The sequence below is a fragment of the Cynocephalus volans genome, chromosome 2 (assembly GCF_027409185.1).
Source record: "Cynocephalus volans isolate mCynVol1 chromosome 2, mCynVol1.pri, whole genome shotgun sequence".
Lineage (NCBI taxonomy): Eukaryota > Metazoa > Chordata > Mammalia > Dermoptera > Cynocephalidae > Cynocephalus > Cynocephalus volans.
Genome location: NC_084461.1, coordinates 167,623,262 through 167,644,165, shown reverse-complemented (window position 1 = coordinate 167,644,165; position 20,904 = coordinate 167,623,262). Strand labels below are relative to the sequence as shown.

Below are 20,904 nucleotides of genomic sequence, written 5' to 3'. Positions count from 1 at the left end.
GACTGCAATGTCCAACTTTCTGATTCAGGAATGGGGTGGGCCTGAGAATCTGCATTTCTAATAACAACCTACTTCCTTCTCCATTTCTGTTTTAGTGACCTATTTGGGCTGAGATCCTGTAGGATGATTAAAATTCATTTTCCCTTTAGCTTTTGATTTTCTTCTCTGTTCTCCTTCAGCCTCTTCTGTGTCTCCCAGCAGACAGAGTTCCCGGGTGGTCAGAATGTCCTGTTGGACTTTCAAGTGCGTGCTTGCTTAGAGGTCCAAAGGGCAAGTGGTCCCACTTCTGGGGATATACCCAAAAGAACTGAAAGCAGGGACTCGAAGAGGTATGTATACACTCGTGTTCACAGCAGCATTATTCACAGTAGCCGAAATGTGAAAGCAACCAAGTATCCATTGATGGATGAACGAATAAATGGAATGTGGCATATCCATACAATGGAATATTATTCAGCCTTAAAAAGGAAGGAAATTCTGACACAGGCTACAACACGGATGAACTTTGAAAACATGCTAAGTGAAATAAACCAGACACAAAAAGATAAGTACTGTATAATTCCATTTATGTGAGTTACCTGGAGGAGTCAATCTCAGAGACAGAAAGTATAATGGGGGTTTCCAGGGGCTGGGGAAGAGGGAGTGGGGAGTTAGAATTAATGGGGACAGAGTGGCAGTTTTGCAGGGTGAAAGGAGCTCTGGAGTTGGATGGTGGTGACAGCTGCACAGCAGTGTGAATGTACGAATGCCACTGAACCATGCACTTAAAAATGGTTAAGACGGCAAACTTTATGTTATGTGTATTTTGCCACAATAGAAAAATTCCAAAGAGTAACTAAAGAGGGGAGCAGGGTGGGGTGGAGGCCGGATGACGGACTGAGCCTCGGGCTGGGTCCCACAACTCATCCCCGGGGTGAGGGTGGCGCTTAGGACAGGGTCTGGCTGGATCCAAGTGAGGGCTCCAGGCGAGCAATTACTCAGACTCATCCTGTCCCACCCAAGGCCAGTGATAGATGGGCCGGCTGGGAGGGGCTCCGCGGAGACTCTCGGCCTTCCCAGCTGAAGTTTCAGGACCTGGCCTGGAGCCTGTAGGCTGGAGCCTTCTTTCTCCTTCTCCACCTTCTCTTCCATCAACTAAAAAGGCAAGGGGCCTGAGGCAGGCCTGATCTATGGGCTGATGGGGACAGTGGGCCAGCCCCTCCGCCCACTGGGAGGAAGGGTGCAGCCTGGGGCCCATGTGTTTGGGGTTTGTGTGGCTGGGGACTTGAGTGCTCTGCAAAATGGCTATTCCCATGGGGTTTGGTGGGTAACATTCCCAAGTCCCTCGCCAAGGAAGAAAAACAAACAGCTGAGAGCAGGCAGCTCCAGCTGCTGGACATGTTCCAAGACTGAAAAGGGGAAAAGAAAATGATTCCAGTCCCAAACGCCTAGTTAAAACTGAAAGCAACGGGCTATGGGAGGGAATGGGCACTTTTCCATAAGCCCTGGCTTTATCAAGGAAATTTAAAAATCCATCCTGAGAGTTCATGAGTTTTGCTTCGTAATTTGCAATGTGGTGTTCCAGCCCTCTTTGCACATCTGTGTGTATAGTTGTGCTATAAAGGCAGACGTCATAAAAATCCACAAGGCCAGGCTGTGGGAACTGAGCACAAACGGGCGGAACAGAGAATCGGCTCGGTACTAGCCTTCCTTGTGGAAATCACCCTCCTTGTCCTTCACGACTGGTGCCTCAGTTTCTCTATCTATTTCTTGACGAGAGGCCAGGGTGTGGTGGACAGAACAGTGAACTTCGGAAGACCCGAGGCCCAGGCCTGTTTTGATCTCACGAGTAGAGCCCTGCCTGGCCCAGTGCTCTGGTTGGAGCTGATCCGCGTTCCCTCAGTGGGGCCAGGTGGGAATCGTGCCGGGACAATGGGGTTAGCAGGTAACTAGGGAACCAGAGTCTGAGCCTTGGCTCTGACCCTAACTGCCAGTGCCACTTACATTTCACGGGCATTTATTTATTTTCTCCTCTGAGAACCACCAACTTTGTTGGACCTCAGTCTTCTCATCCGTAAATGGGGATGATGATATCGACCTCACAGCACCATGTGAAGATCAAGAGGCACACTGGATGTGAAATCTTATTACCGCTGTAGCGCCATGGCGGTGAGGCTGGCAGTCACCATGTGGGAAGGTGGCGGCCCTTGGGGCACTACAGATGGGCAGCGGGGCAGCCGGCCTATTGCTGCTGCATGAAGACTCAGAGCAGGAGGGAGGCAAGACAGGGCAGGTGATCAGTGTGTCCTTCACCTCCTCCTGTCCTCCTCACCCCTGAAACTCATCCTGTCTGACTGGCATCTCCCTGGGGAAACGGCTGTGCCCATGGTGACTGGAGCTGCCTGGCAGCATTTTGGGCATGGGTCCTCCCCCACAGTCCTCCTGGGTGCAGACTCTGGTCTGGCTCCTGCAGAGGACAGGGAGCTGCAGTGGCGTGGGCACAAGGGCGCCTCTGTTCCAGCCACAGGAAGAAGGGCTGTTGCAGAAAGTGCTGGAGCTGGAGTGAGCTGGCTGGGCTGGTGGGGCTGCCAAGCATAAATGAGCAGGCTGGTCCTGGGCAGAGACCCCAGGAGGCAGAGCACATGTGCTCAGTGCAGTGGCGAGGCCTAGCTGAGAGCCCCGAGCAGCCAGGGCAATGCCACCCGCTGGCTGCCCAGGAGAGTCCATGCAGCCAGGGGAGGTCCAGAGCCACCAAAAAGGAGAAAGGGACATCCTCACTACCGGCCCCAGGGTCTGAGGCAGTGACACCGACACTGTTGTTGCTGTTAAGTCACCTGTATCTGGGCTTTGACGTGAGCTGCTCCTTGGATGTGCCAGGAACAGGGACACCTACTTGGAACCCGGTCCAGGCCCCACCTTGTGAGGAGAACCTCCTCATGCAGACTCGCACCACGATGGGCCTTACACCCATGCCTGGGGACATCCCAGCCTCCCCCTGCACCTTCAAACAGCTCCCCTCTGCCACCCTCTGGCCGGCAATGTGGTCTGCCTCAGCAGGAGGGCCCAAAGGCCCTGGAAGAAAGTGAGACCTTCAGGGAAGGGAATTCCCCAGTCCCAGGACCCTGTAGTATGGCCCATGAAGAGGGAGACATACTCTCTTATCCCTGAGGACTCCTCACCTTGTGGCCTGGGAAGTAGCCAGACGAGGGACAGAGTGGGACCCTTTCACACGTGGGGACTGGGACAGGGCTCCAGTCCACTTGCCTGGGTCTCAGGGTGACACTGACCTTGTCCATCCTCAGAATGCCCAGAACTCAACGCTGACACTTCCCCTTGAATATATATTAACAGACACCATCTATGCACCCAGTAGATCAATCTGAATGAGATCTGTGATAAAATGTCAATCTGAGACCTCAGCTCTGTGAGAAAAGCAGGACTAAGCAGCCCACTGCACAGACCTCACCAATAATCACCACTCTGTTACCACACGTTGGGACCCACCACTGCCCGAGCAGAATGGAGGGGGCTTACATACATTGTCTCCCTCAAGGGTCCCACATGCCTCAAGGGTGATCCTCACTTTACAGGTAAGGAAACTGGAGCTCCAAGAGGTTAACTCACTTGCCCAAAGTCACAGAGCGAAAAAAGAGCAGAATGGGATTGGAACACAGGTCTGTGTAATTCTAAAATCTAGGCTGTGCAAATGGTACAGAGGCACATCCCTGCCGTCCAGGAGGCCGCTGTTCTGCGGGGAGTCAGACACAGAAGCAGCCAGCTTCAGTACAAGAGCTGGGAGAGAGCCATGCTAGACAGATGCAAAAGGACCCCATGGGAGCCACTGCTGTGGTTACACCAGAGGACCAAGAATTGCTCAGCGCCAATGGGACTTTGAAGTCCAGTCCGAAATTCTCAACCGGGAGTTCCCTAGTAGAACCTCTAAAGAGCCCCAGGGTAGAAATGGGCTTTCTTGGTGGCCAGTGACTGGTGACGGTTGATGCATCAAATAATCAGGTCCCCAAGGCTCACAAGAGCAAGGCCTACCGCCCAAGGAGCCAGCCAGTGCAGTGCTGGGACCGAGACACCAAGGCTGGACTACCAGCGTGGGGACCTGTCCTCCACAGTTGGGCCACTGATTGCCCACGGCCACATGGTGAGGCAGAAGGCAGAGCCCAATTATAACGTGGGTGTGCCCTGCCAGACCTCCCAGAGCACTGGGCTGGTCTACAGGAGCTGGGGAATGCGTCTCCTGCACCCATCAGAGGAAGCCAGATCCTTCCTCTTCCTCTTGGGAGGGAGGTTTCCCAAGATTCAGCTGGAGAAGAGGAAGCCTGGAATTTGCACTCAAGTGTTCTTTCAGTCCCTAGTATACTGGGTTGAATAGTGTCCCCCCCAAACTCATGTCCACCCAGAACCTGTGAATATGGACCCTTCGGAAATAGGGTTTTTGCAGATGTAATCAAGTTAGGATGAGCTGCAGGAAAATAAATTTTTGTTGTTTTTAGCTACCCAGTTCATAGTACTTTATTATAGCAGCCCTATGAAAGTCATAGGCCCAGGGAGTCATTTTCTAATCAGCTCACAGTTGGAATACAGGGTTGGGGTAGAGATACGAGTTTGTATGGACAGAGTCCTTTTAAAGGGAGGGGAAAGCGGACTCTCCGCCCTTGCTGCTACCACCTAAGGGCACAGGCTGTAGACCTAGCAAGGCACTGCTTCCCCTGGCTCAATGCCAGGCCAATGCTCATGGTACAACTAAGCTACCTGCTCTGTTTCTCACAGGTGACAAGACCTTTCTGTGGGCCCAGGAGTATCAAATTATTTATACATATTTACAGTAGCAGAATAATAAAAAATCCTGCCGTTCCATGTAAATTGGTGCAACCTTTCCAAACAGCCTTGAAATGTATGTCTACTTTGACCCAGCAATACCACTATTAGAAATCTATCCTAAGGAAATAATTTGTCACATAGAAAATGGCTTATGTGCAAAACACTGTGGGGCAGGATGGATTTTTTTCTCCTCTCCCTTTACCTCTTTCCTGATCATGACACATAACCCAACTCCTTTTGGGACCAGGCACAGGCCAAGCTAGGGTAAGAGAAGGGGGTCTTTTGTAAAAAGCCAGAAAGAGCCAGAAAGGCAGGAAATGTTTTCAGGATAGTACTGCATGGGAGTCTTGCTTTGAGAAGGTCACTTCTGCAGGGTAAAGGTCCGATGTGCATAGACGTGTGACCTAAAGCAGAACCCTATCCCTCTTCTACAGCCTAATCCAGAGGGAGACCAGATGGCCTGATGGCTGACATCTGGGCTGAAGGCTGAGAGGAAGGCCAGGTGGTTGAAGCAAGAGGACACTCCCCAAGGGGTCAGGAAAGAGCTGCATCTTAGGGGGCTTCAGGAGTCCAGAGCTATGAGGCACGGGTGAACCGCTTCCGGGGCCCTTTCCCCGTCCCTCTCACGGAGGACTCAGCAGGCCACTGGAGCCTGGGCTGAGAGCAGTCCCGCACGCCCTCCCACACTTGGCCAGCTGCAAAATGACATCTTCATGACTCTCTGTTCTAGCTGTCCCTCAGGTGCAGAGTTGGAAACTTGAGTGCCCAATGATAAGGATTTAGTTTTTAAAAAAGACGGTACATTCATAAAGTGGTTGTGTTATGAATCGCCGTGAAGAACAAGGGGGACTGGGAGGAGGGGACGGTGAGTTTGGGTTGGGCTGTTGAGTTGGAAGTCCCTGAGCCCTTCACGTGGAACTCTTCAGAAGGCAGTCGCCCACACAGGAAGAGGTTGGGACTCGAGTCACCAGCACGTGCACGAGGTGGCCGGAGTGTGAAAGTGTGTTCGGAGACTCAGGTCAAATCATGGAGATGTGCTCCTTACCTGGGGAGTGGGGAGCGGGGCTCGCACGGGGAGTGGCCACAGAAAAACAGTTGAAGGGGGAACTTGGAGCATCTGATTAATGACTTGACTTTATGCCCAAAGAAAGCAGAAGTTATTTTTAAAAATTAGCAAAGCAACAGGCTTCAAGAACCAAGGGAGGTGCCAGAAAGCATGTGCCTGGGTCTGAGTGACATCTGGGACCCCTGAGGAGGGCGACAGGGCTTCCCTGGGGATCAGAGCCTCCATGCATGTCCCCATCTGCCACCCAGAGCAGGACGCCTCCCCACCCTGGGCCTCTGTACCATTTACAAAGCTGAGGACAGGACTGGTCCTCTCCAGCTCTGATTTTATTTGTAACTGTGCCTCTCCCTTGCTTGTGCCCTCAGGGCCCTTTGCTCTGCACTGACTCCTGGAGCCTCTGCAGGCGGGAATCAAACCACACGGGGCAGCCACAGGCACATTTGGAGAGAGAACAGAGATACCAGCTGGCCCCACCTGAGGGAGTCCACCAGGCAATGTAGACTACATTGGGTGCTGTGTTCTCAGGGCTGGAGAAGGATTCCTGCGGCTTTTTAAGAGGGCAGTTTTGTTAACACCAATGACATTGGAGGAAACTGAAAGAGAAAAATGTTCAGCAGTAAGCCGCCCACCCACCTTCCAGGGCTGTCTTCATTTCTCTGAGCTCTCTTCCATCCTCGATCTTTCCATATATGTATTTGTTTGTATAATGTCACTCCCAGTGCACACACACGGTCGGGTGCCCTTTTTTCCCATAACATGATTTCATAAGCATTCTCCCATATTGCTTCATCGTTATCATTTGAGATGACTGTGTAATATTCCTTTGTGTTGAGTTACCATAATTCAGCCAAACCACCCTCAAAAACTGGACATTTAGGTTCTTTCCAGTTTTGAGTGATTACAAATGCTGTTGCTAAGACTTTTGCACATATGCCATTTTTCTGCTTTATAATCATTTCCTTAAGACAAATCAAGTAGGATTTCTGAGCCAAAGGGTGTAAACTGCTTTTTCAGATCCTGAAAGGACATTGACCTCCTTCAGGAAACCTGCTTGTTTATTCATGCTAAATGGCTAACGTTTGGGGACAAGTGTTAATGGGTTCTTAAGAGACGCCTTTCCTTGACTCCTCCCAGAAAGATGCAGTTTTTCCAAAACTCTGGCAGATGATGCACTGAAACTGCTCCACAGGAGACAGCAGCCGGACCCTGTTGCTTGGACAAAAGCATGACAGAAGGACAAAGCACTCTGCATAGGGGCTCCCCCCAGGTGACTCTGTGGGTCTGGAGGCACTTCAGCCCTTCCTCACTGCCCTCCCCTGTGCTCATCCAGGGGCTAAGTGGGGCAGGGGGTCTCCAACAACCCCTCTAGAGATGGGGATCCTGCAACAGGGGGCACTGGCACTGGTGCCCGCACTAGATGACGGCCGAGCTCAGGTCAGTGATCTCACCAGAGAGAAACATGGCTAGGGACCTCTGGGTCCATCCATGGCCCTGAGCCAGAGAAGAACTTGGGCCTGCTTCTTTCCTGGGGTTTCCCAAGGAGGAGAGGCCTGTGGAAGCAGGCACAGGAACGGGGTGAGACAGGAATGCAGGGAGGGGCCACTCAATCCTTTGGATTGCCCCCAAAAGGATTTTAGGGAATGTGGGGCTCTCATGAAGGACCATAGAGAAGGGCAGGAGCTGGGCAGGCCTGTGACCATGAAGCCATGCAGGGCTGCCCAGCTGGAAGGGCAGGTGGGGCACAGGAGGACTCGGGCTTCCCGCCTCTGAGGTGCTTCTCAGAGATGGAAGGCAAGGGGTGAAGCCGGACATTATCCTAACACAGCCAGACATGCCATCTGCCTGGAAGCCACAGCTGTGGGCCCCTTGGTTCTGCCAGAACCACAGAGAAGTCAGGAAGGGCCACGACCAGCACCAGCACCACCACAGACGAGCTGGCTGGTGATGGAGAAGCCTCTGCCTCCATCTGCTTCCTCGTGGGCCCTCTCACCAAATACTTGGTACATTCATATCATAGAAAATTATCCGTTGTTTCCCTGAAATTCAAATTTAACTGGGTTTCTTATATTTTCATTAGCTTCCTCTGGCAACTCTATGTGGGGGACAGCTGGGTCCAGGCGAGAGGCGAGGGGCCCATCCTCTGATGGAGGGAACATGGGGGTGGGGGAGACGTATCTACATGCAACTCTTGGGTTTTGGTTCATACAACTGAGTAGACCATGATGTCACTCACAGAGATGGGGAAGACTGGGGAGAAATGGGTTTGGAAAGGAAAATCAAGAGTTCCATTTCCACATCAAGATTGAGATGCTTTTAAATAACCATGTGGGCATGTGGCAGGCAGGAGTCGAACAGATTAGCCTGGAGTTCAGAGGTGAAGACGGAGCTGGAATCTGACAGAACCCAATAAAGGTCACTAGGAAGAGGGTTCAGTCAAAGAGGAGACGAGGTCAAGGACCCAGCTCCCAGTTACTCCAAGATTTGCAGGTGAAGCGGTGGCGGAAGGGCTGCAAAGGACCCCGTGGTTGCTGCCCCGATTCCAGGTGACCTTCTCTGGGTATCTCAGTCCCTCTACTTTGAGATCTACGGGGAAACGTTTATGGAGCCAGGCACCCCGTGAAGGCACTTTACCTGTTATCTCTGAAACTTCACAATACTGAGAAGCAATCATGTCATCCCCATTTGAACGGCTTTCAAAAATGAGACTCTGAGAAACAATTTCCCCAGATCACAGCTCGCACGTGATCAAGCTGACTTCTGAACTCAGGTTTGCCTGGTTCCGGCACTTCTGTTCTATGTGGCGTGTTGTAGTTTCTCTCCTGTGTATCTGCCCCACCAGTCGATACGATTTTCATGGCAGGGGCCTCTCTTCACAGCTCCTCGTATCTCCCCTTCTCGTGTGGTATCAGGCACATCTTAGCACTCAGTAGTGTTTGTTGTCTTGGATTTGATGGGAAGGAGCTCCAAACCCTTGGGTAGGGACAGCCAAGGCACAAAGCCTATAGGATTGTCACAGAAATTCCAAGAGCTTATACCTTCTTCTCTCCAAAAGGCCAGAGAACAAGAGTTTGTTAGCGGCTCGGCTTCTATCCCAGTCCAAACCCAAAGCCATCATTAGCAGCAGCATCTACTTGATGTCTCTGTGCACACCCAGCAGCAGATAACACCAGAAAGCAGAAGGAAAGCATGGGTTAGAAGGTATGAAGGCTGAGCCACAAAGAAGGAGATGCAAAGCTGCAGAGGGAAGCCAGTGGCCCACGTGGCCCACTCCCATTTTCTTTTTGCTTAAATAAAAAGAAAGTGCCTTTTCTTAGCCGGGTCTGAGTGCTGTGCAGTGCCTCCCAAATCTCCTCCGACCCTGGCTCCTGGGTGGAGCTCAAAGCATTTGACGAGTCTCTCTTGATATTTCCTGCAGAGCACGTGGAAGAAGGTCTGGATTATTCTACAGTCGGTGGCAGTTGCCCTTGGTTATAATCCCCTAACACACGCAGGATACTTTCTATGCACCACTCGCTGCACTGGGCAGTTTACACGGCTGGATTAATTTCATCTCACCATAGCACTTCCGAGTGGGTAGAGTTATCACTTCCACTCTATAGATGAGGACACTAAGGATCATGTAGGTTGACTAACTTGCCCAAGGTCACACGCAAGTGGCAAAGCCACTATTTGTACCCTGGCAGTCTGTTCCTAGCGGCCATGCACTTCCACACTGGGCAGTAGATTCTGCCTCAGACCAGGAGGCTCAGGTAAAGTCCCAATTTCACAGTGTCCGTCTGTAGTCCAGGCTCCCACCCCTTGGCAGTGGGCCCGTGGGCCAGAACACGCAATTCCTCTGAGTCTTGGTTTCCTCATCTGTGAACTGAACTATTTTGTGGATTCCTTAGATTGTTAAAAGAGTTAGATGACATCATGCATGTGAAAATCTTTGAAAACCATAAAAGCACAATCCAGAGGTGAAGGATTAAAGAGCTGATTAGGGATCAGTTCAAGCCTAGAGCGGGGTTGGCACGTCTTCAGGAGAGGGCCAGATAATAAATGTCTGAGGCTCTGAGGGCCACACGGTCTCAGTCACGACCCCTCAGCCCTGCCGTCAGAGTGTGAAAGCAGCCAACAATACCTAAGTGAGCGCATGTGGCTATTTTCCAGTAAAACTCTACAAAACAGGTGGTGGCCAGATTGGGCTCTTCGTCTAGAGGGGGGACTCCAGCAAGAGGTAGCTGAGATGGCTCTCCGTGCTATCCTCCCTAATTCCTGTAAGCAAAGATTTGACTGAAGACCCAGGGCGTACACTTGTTAAATCTGCAGGTGACTCTTCTCTCCTCCAGCATGGGCAGATGCCCCATCCTGTGTGGTGGAGTTCTTCGTAGGGAAGTCAGGGGGTCAAAGTTCTCTTTCTCCCCCAACTCCCCTGGGCCTAAGGTGAGATTGGGGCGCCTTCTGCTGGGGGAGCTCTGGTAGCTGGGAGAGCCTGACAGCCAAGGTGGGATGCCAGGGAAGAGGAGTTAGCCTCTCAGGTGAGAGTCTGAGTCCAAGAAAGATGCTGCAGGGGGGTCTTCCAGGTGACCCCGCCTCATTTTGCAGGACACGAAGGGAAAAGTGCCTGCGTGGGCTGGCGAGGGCTCGGTCACGTCCCCCTGGGAACCATATACATGGCGGCAGGCTAAGGAGGGGGTGTTGGGTTGAGATACTGGCTCAAGCACGACTGATGGCCCAAGGCTGAGGGAAATCTCAGTGATGGATGTCCAGAGCCAGAGGCAAACTGATCCAACAGGCTGTGATACTGGGCAGACACCTGCACGATGACATTTAATTGGGATTCCTGACGCGATCTGCATTTAGGTTGAAGCAACAGCAAAAACAGCAAACTCGTTGTGCTGACATAGAACGGGGAGCCGCTGCTCGGCAAAGCTTCCTTTGAAAGAGACCCGGGGTCGGGGTGAGGAGCGGAGAGACATGGTCACTGAGGGCTGCATGGGACCCTGCCATTGTGTGTTACTGTGAGCCAGCACTGGGAAGGCTCCTGCAAACTGAGGCCACATCAACACACATGGACCAGATCAAAGTTGGTCACAGCCCAGCACACCTGGTCCTGGACAGACCACACCAGGAGTGGTGTCTAATCCTGTTGACTTCTCCTCCTGGAGCTTGTTGGGCGGGAGGGGAGGGTGGCCATTACATTGAGATGTTCAGTTTAGTTCATCCATTTATTGAGCACCTGCTGTATGCAGGGCCTTATGCTGGGCATTGGGAATACAAAGATGAACAGGACATGGTGCTTTATCATGAAAGAGCTCGAACTAGAAGGGAGCAGGCACGTAAACCAATCATGTCAACAGAGTGTGGCAGGTGCAAAGAGAGGCCACATATGCAGAGGTCTCCAAACCAGTCTCATGAGCCAGTGTTGGAAGAGCTCACTGACAAACAGCCTCGAGGAGGAGGAGAAAGCCTTGTGATGAGTTATTCCTGCGGAAGGAAATAGAAACAGTGCGTGGGAGAGTCGAGGAGGACAGACGTTGCTGTCACTCGTGGCTGTTCTTCCACAATGCCGCATCTGTCTGGGAGGCCGTGAGGGAGGCTCTGGCCTTGGGAGGGAGGTTGCACAAGACGTCCTCTGAGGTCCCTTCCAAGGCTGAGCTTCTCGGTGCTTGGGGTGTGGCTGGCTCCGCAGAGATGGCTCCAGTGCTCTCTCTATTCAAGAGCTACAGTGCCAGGAACGCTGTCCTGCTCTTGGCTCGGGACTGCACTGTCACAGGAAGTCCAGGATCCCTCCGACAGTGTTCTAGGCTTCCCCTGTGTGTTTATTAGGAACATGCGGGGTGTGGGCAAATCCCCTCCCACCACACCAAGCACAGTTCTCTCTGTTTATAGACAGAATCAGTGGGTACTCACGCTAAACAAATAGGTCTCTAATCCTTTGCTATTCTGAAAGCAAAATCCCTCTGACTGTGATAATTACTAATATCTAGTATTTACTGAGCACTTTTTATGTGCCAGGCCCTAAGACTTTTCATGTGTTAATTTAATCTCCACCACAACCCTATGGGGTAGGTACCATGATCAGATGAGGAAACTGAGGATCTTAGAGGTTAAATTATTTGCCCCAAGATGATAGAGCCATTCAGTGGCACAGCCTAGATTTGATCCCAGAAGCTTGGCCTCCAAGCTGATATCCTGAAGGGAATGTAGCTATTCTCTGAGAATCTTTGAAAGACACAAAGAACAATAGACCTATCATTTAACCCATTGTTTTTCAGACTACAGCTTGTGTCCTATTAGTAGATTATGAAACAAATGGGTAGTTGCGACCTGTGGGAAAAATAGAATAGTTTGGTCAGGCTCCCTTGCCTCAGGTCCGTTTGGGGGTAGAGCAGCACATTTCTTGTAAACAAGATGTGTGTGGGTGGAGTTAGTGCCCATGTGCACCCATGTATCTTTTTAGTTTATTGCTATTGTGTGTTCTGCAGTGTGTGAGGCAGTACTGGTGGGCAGAGCTCTCCTCTAAAAATAGAGCATGTTTACTCTGCTGGCAGCTGCTCAGTTTTTCTGTGGACTTTGCTGGTAGCAGTTGAGTTTCTGAGTTTCTCTTTGTACTGCCTAGCTCTTAGATGGTGTGTGCTGAATAAAGATGATTCCTTCTTCAACCAAGGCTCCAAGGACCTTTTTGCCAGTTACCTAGCTCACAGACCTGCGTGTGAAGGGTTTGTGACCCAGTCTGGATAATGGGCTTGAGGGGGTCAGTGAGCTCCAGACCCAGCCCTAGCTCTATATGACCATTTTTAAAAAAATAAATAGAATAGAATATAAAATCATCAGCACCCATCACGCATTTAAGTATCATTTCAGGTATGTTTACGTGTGCACTGATTGTGATGTAAAAGGTGTGTCGGTCATGGTCAGAAACATTTGAGACATACTGATCTTGTCCAACCTGCTCATTTTACAAATGAGTGCACTAATTTTCAGACAGCAAAGGGATGTTCTCGAGATTATGGAGTATTATTAAAGGATGACCTGGGATTAAATCTCAGTTTACATTGTCAAGGTTAACTGCAGAGAAAACCAAGAAAAAGCAAGAGTAATGACACTCACAGTTGTGGTGGCATTTCTGCTAGTAATACAACAATAACATCTACTACTTTACCGTGCTTACTTTGCACCAGCCACTTTTCTAAGTGCTTCAGACATGTTAACTTAAGCCTCAGAACAACCCAGTGAGCAGGCAGGTACACTGATCTCTCCCATTTTCCAATGAGTAAACTCAGATACAGAAAGGTCAAGTAATTTGGTCAATGTCACATAACTGGTCATTGAAAAGCCGTGATTCAAACCCAGGCAGGCTGCCCCCAAAGCCCCTGCTCATAAAGTACTACAGAATTCTCTGTCTCAATATTCTTTCTGAGCGCTATAATGTCAATACAGTATATACTATGATGCGTGCATATTAATATAATTACACACCTACTTCTTCTACTAGCCAAATAAATGTCCTTGGGTGGTGATTCCGTATTCACCATGTCATTTAGATATTTGGTTAAAACTGAAATAATCATATTTTTTTCCACAAATAAGATTCCCTCCTGGCTTCCTTGTCTCTGACATCCATCCATCCATCCATCCATCCATCCATCCATCCATCCATCCATCCATCCATCCATCCATTCACATAGTAAAAAACATCATGCACTTTAAGAATCAAATAGGACGGGCAGAATTTTTTTAAAAAGACAGCACCATCTGTAACACCCTTCCTGGTTCCAAAAAGGATTAAGGCAGTTTATGAGGACACATAAAACACCCTAAGGTAAAAGTAGAAGAGAACAAGGAAAAGGAAGAACGACTAAGAGTGCACTTCAAAAAGTTCGTGGAAAGATTCGTGTTATCTTTCAGTTCTATCTTTCCATGAACTTTTTGAAGTACCCCCGTATACTTAGAGACACCAAACAGAGCCAAGAATGTGACTAACACAAAAAACGCTTCCCATAAAGTCTATGCACTTCAAAGACAGTGGGTGGACCACAAATCTGTCCTGGTTTTCCTTTCAATTACCTTCAAGTTCACACATCATACAACAGGATGACAGCTGACTCTCAGTTCGTGTTAATTACCTCTTTGGAAGTGATTTTAATGACTTTCAGATATGCCATCTCCATAGGGTGAAAGCAAACCAATTTCCCAAGGAAAGCATACGTCCTTCTGCAACTGAGATGGAAACCAATCTCTCCACGGGTCCCCTGAAGTTGACGTTGTGTAACGGAATCAAAAACATCCTTCACAGCGTCCTTACAATGAGCATGAGGATGGAGTTTCGTGGGGTTATTTCTGACAGTGTCCCTGTAAAGACCGAAGCATCATGGTCCTATTTCCAAGATGCATAATGGAATCAGTCATCTACGGTATAAATGGATTGGCTCTGAGCAAACTGTTCCCTGACTGCAGAGTCCAGGGACAGACCTGCTTGAAACAAGGTGATGAAAAAAGAGGTACTCAGTTCAAATGACATTTGGACAATTCTCCCCCAGGCTGAGGCCCTCCCCAGCCACTCCAGCCCTCAGGAATTGGGATCTCCTCTGCATAATTTGGCAGTAGCATGAGCTACATCATATTGCCCTAAAGCATGCATGTGTTTATGATTTGCAGCCCTACAGTGCAATGACCACATCTCATGGCTTTTTATTCTCAGGGCTTGTCCCTCTGTCCTGCACCTGCCAAGCTCCCCTGCAAGTTAAGCACTTGTTAGGAGGAGGATGACCATGACTGGCGGCGCTGTGAGGGGAGAGCCCCTGGTCCAGTGGCCATAGGCTGCAGTGCTGATGCTACAGCTCCCAGGTGAGACCCCCGAGTTGTCTGCACTTCCTCTTTCTGCTGCTTCATTTTCAGAATGGGAATTCAAATTTGCCAATGAGTGTCATTGCAAGAAAGGGGAGGAAGAGGTGGTTCCTGATGACCACACTTTGTCACTGCAGTGTTATTCCAGTGCAGTCATGGGTAAGACTGGACCCTTCTACACACTAATGTGCTAGCGTGAGGACCTCCTGACCACAGGACCATCCAATCTCCATTCTCTTGTTTTGAACTTAAACCCAATGGTCTACACTGTCCAAAAATGAATCTGGAACAGAAATGAAAACATAATGGGGAACTCCCAGCCCAGGTAATAAATAAAATGTGTTGAAGAGAGAAAAGCTTGGAGGATCTGGGGTTGGAAGGAATCGATTGTTGAGCCTCCGTGGGAGGCGAGGGAGTAGAACCCAGCGATGGCTGGGACATCAGAGGAGACCCCGGAGGCTGCTGGTCAGGAACGGACAGTTAGATGCGGCAGAAAGTCCACCTGAGAGAATAGTTTGGGCCACTGCTGAGCCAGCCTCTGATGGGGGAGCAGCGTGACACAGGGACATGGGGTGCAGCGTCTGCCTCTTACTCTGAATACTGGGCAGGGAGACGGATGGAGAGATGTGCCATGCGGGGTTTATAAGAGTGATACTGGGGCGTAATAAGACTATAATTTTGTAATATTGGAAAGCAGCAAGAGTAAGCATTTGTGCTCCTATGAGATGTTGCCCGTCAGGTATTAAGATATGGCACAGGGCTACAGTGGATAATTTTGTCATCTGTTGTCATCGGTTGTCCTGGGATTTGTGTCAACAAGGAGGTCTTGAAGTCTAAGCATGGTCCAGACAGATCTCTTTCTGTGAAAGGCGACGTCTCCAGGGCATGCACAGCAGGTTCCATCCAACAGGGGAAAACACCCACAGCAGGATACCGGACAGACAGCCAGGCGAGCCCAGCTTCACGCTGAGCCATGAGCTCCCTGCCCTCTTGCTATTTTCTGAATGGGAGCATCACTGGGGACCTTCAGTGAGGTAATCTAAGGAAACCTCCTCCCTAGGATCAAGCACAGCCTCCTTAAAGAGGCTTGTCCAACACTTCCCAAGTCCCCTCCCTGTGGGAGCAGAGGATGTTAACTCTACTCTTTCATTGGCCACCTTCACCAAACCTCTCCCAGAGGTTAACACGATTTCCAGACAAGAACCTGGGGAGGTGATGGTGGCCACACATCAGAACCAAGAGATAAAATATGATGCTCTGTTCCATCAGATCAGTTCTGCTCCACCCCAAATGTTCATTCCACATAGGCAATGTGGCACCCCAAAACTTCAAGTTCAAAAGTGATTGCGATGATCAAAATTCTCCCCAGGATTCCACCTGGAACAACTAAGGAAGCATGCCTACATTTTTATTAGATTGGAAAACCATGACCCAACCTCCTTTCTGAAGTTTCCAGGACACCATTGCAAATCCCATTTCCTCTCCAAGCCAGGAGAAATCCTTTCTGTGTCACACTGGACAGCACTACTTTCTAGAAAACGCTCCTCTATTTTGAATGGAAATTTGTTTCTTTATAATATCCGACCATTCATCCCAGCTCTGCCCTCTGGGGTCACACAGAACAAGTGTGCCCTTTCCCACGTGGCAGCCCTTCAGACACCATAAGAGAACTTTCCCTCTGCTGCAGGTACTCTCCTTCCCAGGAAATGATGCCCTTTTGGGCCCTGCAGGCCTCCAGAGGACCTGCCCTGGACCCTCCACCAGCCTGGTCCCTCTCCTCCCCATCCCTTCTGTCACCTGAAAGTTCCCGTTCTGCAGAGCAGTTGAAACACCATACCCCAGCTTTCCTGCTGGGCTGAAACACTTTCCAAACATTCCAGAAATTTGTTATGGTCCCAGCAGCCAAATCCATAACACCCAGATCCTAAGCTCTCACTGAGCAGCCCAAGAACATGCTCAAGTTATCCTCTGGCTGTCTGGGCTTGCGGTGGACCTTGCTGGACACTATCCTTTGGTTGCTGAATGAATCATGAGTTTCTCTCACTGTTGCTGTTGGACACCCCCCAGGTCACTGGTTGGTGGGACAGACCCCACCCCTGATGCATGTCCTTTGCCCTGAGTGTGGAAACGTGAAGGCACAGGCAGCATTGAACCCCCATTACACTGCTCAAGGGACTAGTCCCACTCGACGGAAGGTGTATCCAGACCACAGAGGTCCTGGGCATTAACTCAAGGTCCCTACCCTCTGCACTCCAAGTCAGCTCCACCTGGCCAGCAGCCTTGCTCTGACTAGCCCCACCCCCCTCACACAACAGCCACACTGTGTCTCCAACCCTAGCACAGGTTCTGGCACAAGGTAGGTACTCAGGTGAGGTGTGTTGGATTGAAATAAACTGATCCCTCGGCCTTACTGTGCAGAGCCCTGCACACCTCCAATGAGAAAGGCGGGAACTAAGCAGCTCTTCCTCTGGCAGGAGTCAGGAGGAGACCACCCCAGCCTCTGCTGGACTGTCACTGTCATGGCTGGACTGCCTGTGGGTGGTGAACTAGGCTGCTCAAAGCATGGGGTCAAGAGACCCCCATCTGATCCCTTCCCAAGTCCATGAGCTCTGCTTCTCCCTGGCTGGAGAACGTGCTCCAAATCCCAGCCCACCACCTGCCCATCTCACAGAAAGAAACAGGGGAGGAGAGCTTGGCTGAATTGAGGGCAAGTTATCCCACTCCCGGTGACTGCAGAGGGCAGCAGGTTTACCACGACCCTGATTAGTCTCAGCAGCAAAATGCCTCGTGACTATTCTCATGGCACCCCAGCACAAGGAGCTAAGATGATGCTCTACCTGTGTGGAATATACCATAAAGCATATATACTTCACTGGGCCTGGTTTTCCAAAGCCTTGCAGTTTCAAATATTGACCTTGCAAGGACAGGAAATTCTCCTCAGGCTATAAGTCTCTGGTGTGAGATAAAGATTTGTGGCACAGCAGGTTGCTGGCTCAAGGACAGACTAGTTACTGATTGTTATGTAAAGATACTGAGAAATTGCTGTAAGAAGGAATGTTTGCTAAGATCAAGCTTTTGTTGATAGCCTTACTGGAATGTCATCTGGCTTGTTTCACTGAAAGTTACCAGCCTATACTGTTAAACTATAACCCCACTTATGTCTCTTCCTGTAACTTCCTGGTCTGGAAAATAAATGCAGGAAGAGAACCCCAATTTGGGGTTAATTTCCTGAGGAAGGGCTGCCTCTTGCTGGAGGGTCCCAGGGAAGTTAACCACTTTGGGGCTTCTCACTGCTCAGAAGAAATGGGCTTTGAGTAATCCTTTGCATCTCCATCACCCAAGGGAAGTGGGGTGACAAATCCATGGGGGCTGAAGCAACACAAAGCAACAAACCTGCTCGGTGCAAACCACACCCAAGAGGTCCAGGGAGGCCTAGTGCAGTGCACAGTGTCCCACAACAGTGCAGGAAAGGTCAGGAACCACTCTGAGCAGCTAGGTCTCTACTGCTTCACTCATAGGTTCCACAAGCTCACATAGGCTCTGTCAGCTTGCCCCACACAAAACAGGCATTGCTGCTGAAGAGCCAGGCCTGGTTGGAAAGACCAGCCAGCTTCTTCCTCCATGGTTTCCATGGTGACAAGGGCAGTGTTCAGGCTCATGATGCTGGGAATGAAGAGTGGAGGTTCCAGGTCTCCCATCCTCATCCCAAAAGGCCAGGACAGAAAAGGCTTCTCTTACCTGCTAAGATGAAGATGCCCACGAGAATCAGAAAGACCAGCAGGTAGAGCCCCAGGACAGCATGCTTCAGGGCTGACAGGGAGCCCAGCTGGGTACAGCAACCGCCCACCTTCCGCTTGTGGCATGGACCTGGACAGTAAGAGTAAGAGGAGAAAGGAAAAAAGACACTTGAAAACCCCATCAGCTTTTTTTCTGTTTTGGTCTCATTCTCCCTGATGCATGCAGATGTTCACGTGGAACCTTTCATAAACCTTCTGCACATCTGTAACTCAGCCCCCTGATGGGGAACTTTCCAGAATGTCACAAGACACTGAGCTTCTAGCTCTCCTCTCACCCTCTGGGCTCATGACTGAGCCAGCAGGCAAGTCCATAGCCCACATGCTCATACAAACCCCTCTCCTTGAGCCAGTTCCAGCAGCAGAAAAATGTTGAAATAGGCTTGAATACGTGCCTTTTAGGAAGCATCATCATCCCATGTGATCCAGGGAACGTGGAGAGAATTTAAAACAGGCATTGCAGATTCAAACTTCTATGGTGGCCAGGAAGGGATGGGAATAAACAAAATGGGCCAGGTGGGACCACGGGCAAGCCCCTCTGGAAGAGGTTGCCCTGCAGGAGTGAGGGCCGGTGTTGCCAGATCTGGAATTTTCAAGACATCCCCCTACTTGTAAGTGTTAGCAACTAATTCAAAAAGCAGAAAACACCAGGGAATATACACAAAACACATTTGCAAACTGGGTCTGACCACCAGCTTGCAACCTTGGTTTAGCTTTACTGGAAAACATGGTAACCTTGTCCTCTGAAACTACACGAGACTCACCAGCTTCCGCCCAAGATGGAAATGCAAAGTATCATCGCTGTAGCACACCTTACGGACTGAACCATATAGTCCAGTCCCTTCACTTTACAGATAAAGAATGTCAAATGTTAGTGGCAAACCGTGTCAGGACCCAGGTGATCTTGTCCTTTGAGGCAGCCTTCTCAAATGGGCTGTGCAGAGGCCATTAAACTTATTAAGCTCCACCTGTCCCATCAATGGAATGTGGAAGGGAAAGGACACTTTCCTGCTTGACCCCAGCAGGGCACAGAAGAATTGCTGGAGGACATTTTTTCAAAATATGTATGCTTCTGTAACGCTTATTCCTCACCCCTTGCTGGTGAAAGCCCCCTCCAAGGGACTGTCCCCCAATGTGAGAGTGTCACTAACAGGAGCATGTTGCACGCGAGGAAGGACCAGAAAAGGGTTGGCAAGAGAAGTTAAATATCATCGATATTTAGAAAATGTCTTGAAAGATGATGTGATGTTTGCAATTGCTCAGTAGGTGTCCGTTTGCAAGGAGGAAGGTCAAGGCTACGTGTTACCTGTCAGTGTCATTACTATGTCCTTGGCCTTCAGAGACTTTGTTACCATCAGGGAAACTGTGATGACCACTGATGCTCAGGATCCAAACAGCCCCAGCTCCCAGACATGTTGTTTCCCACTGATTTATTCCATTTTATGGAAAATACTGCTGTTAGAACAGCTAAGCAGAACTATTACCTAGTATTTCCATAAAACACTGGATACAATGTGGAGCGAGTTGTGAAGAAATACAAATTCAATGACCCTTCTTGTCAATCCTTAAATATTAGCAAATTTCGAAGGGCTAGCCTGGTTTTTCACTAAGACTTGAACAGAGCCCATCTTTCTAACTCACCCTAAATCTTCTTTTCTAGGATTTTCCATCCCTTTTCACACACTAAGATCTACAACCAGTTCTGCTCCTAAATGGATAGGCTTCTGGCAGCATTTCAGCTTTTTTTCCTGGTGAGAGCCACCAGCTATCTGGTTGCCACTTATCAGAGAAAAGTCTGTCTCCTTTGAGAGTCAGAACAGTGTGCACAGCATTACAAAATATTATACAAATATTAGTTATCATTCTTATGCTGGTGATTCCAGCTGTCCTACTCTAAGCTGTTTCCTGCTTAGGCTCATGCAGAACAGGAGGAGGAAAACCACATAGCCATCAGTACTGCTAACTGGAATCTTATCTTTGCAGGTTGCATGTGTGTTACTAGCTCACTGTAGCAGTGGATCACATTGCAATGGCACCGCTCTATTTTTTTCCCATGAAAAAAGAGTAGTTCCCTTGCCTCTCTCTGAGGCTTCTATTTAATAGCAAGCACCTACCATGACAGATCCCTTCGTCAACCAACACACAGAACATAGACCTTCCTCTGAGAGAGCTTAGTTCTTTCAGATTTGATTACTTTGCATATGGAACAAAATCTATTTTAAATAGAACAGAGTAAGGGCTTCAAATTTTCTACAAATGGTTAGACCAGCAGAACATGAATGGTCTGGCAAGATGCTTAGAGAATATGACTACAAGGGCAAGAAATTTTAGGAGAAAGACAAGTTCCTAAAGCTATCCAGAACACATTTATGGAATTTTTTTTTTTTTAGGGGCTGCTGCATG

The 20,904-nt window shown here is 49.6% G+C and overlaps 1 protein-coding gene across 1 annotated transcript in view; it reads right to left on the bottom strand.

Moving 5' to 3' along the window:
• The window catches only part of SCARA5 (scavenger receptor class A member 5), a 106,552-nt gene that overhangs the window by 62,934 nt on the left and 22,714 nt on the right, over window positions 1-20,904 (bottom strand). Inside the window, exon 3 of the mRNA XM_063087085.1 lies at window positions 18,446-18,574. Within this exon, the coding sequence (XP_062943155.1) occupies window positions 18,446-18,574 (129 nt within the window). The remainder of the gene's footprint in view (window positions 1-18,445; window positions 18,575-20,904) is intronic.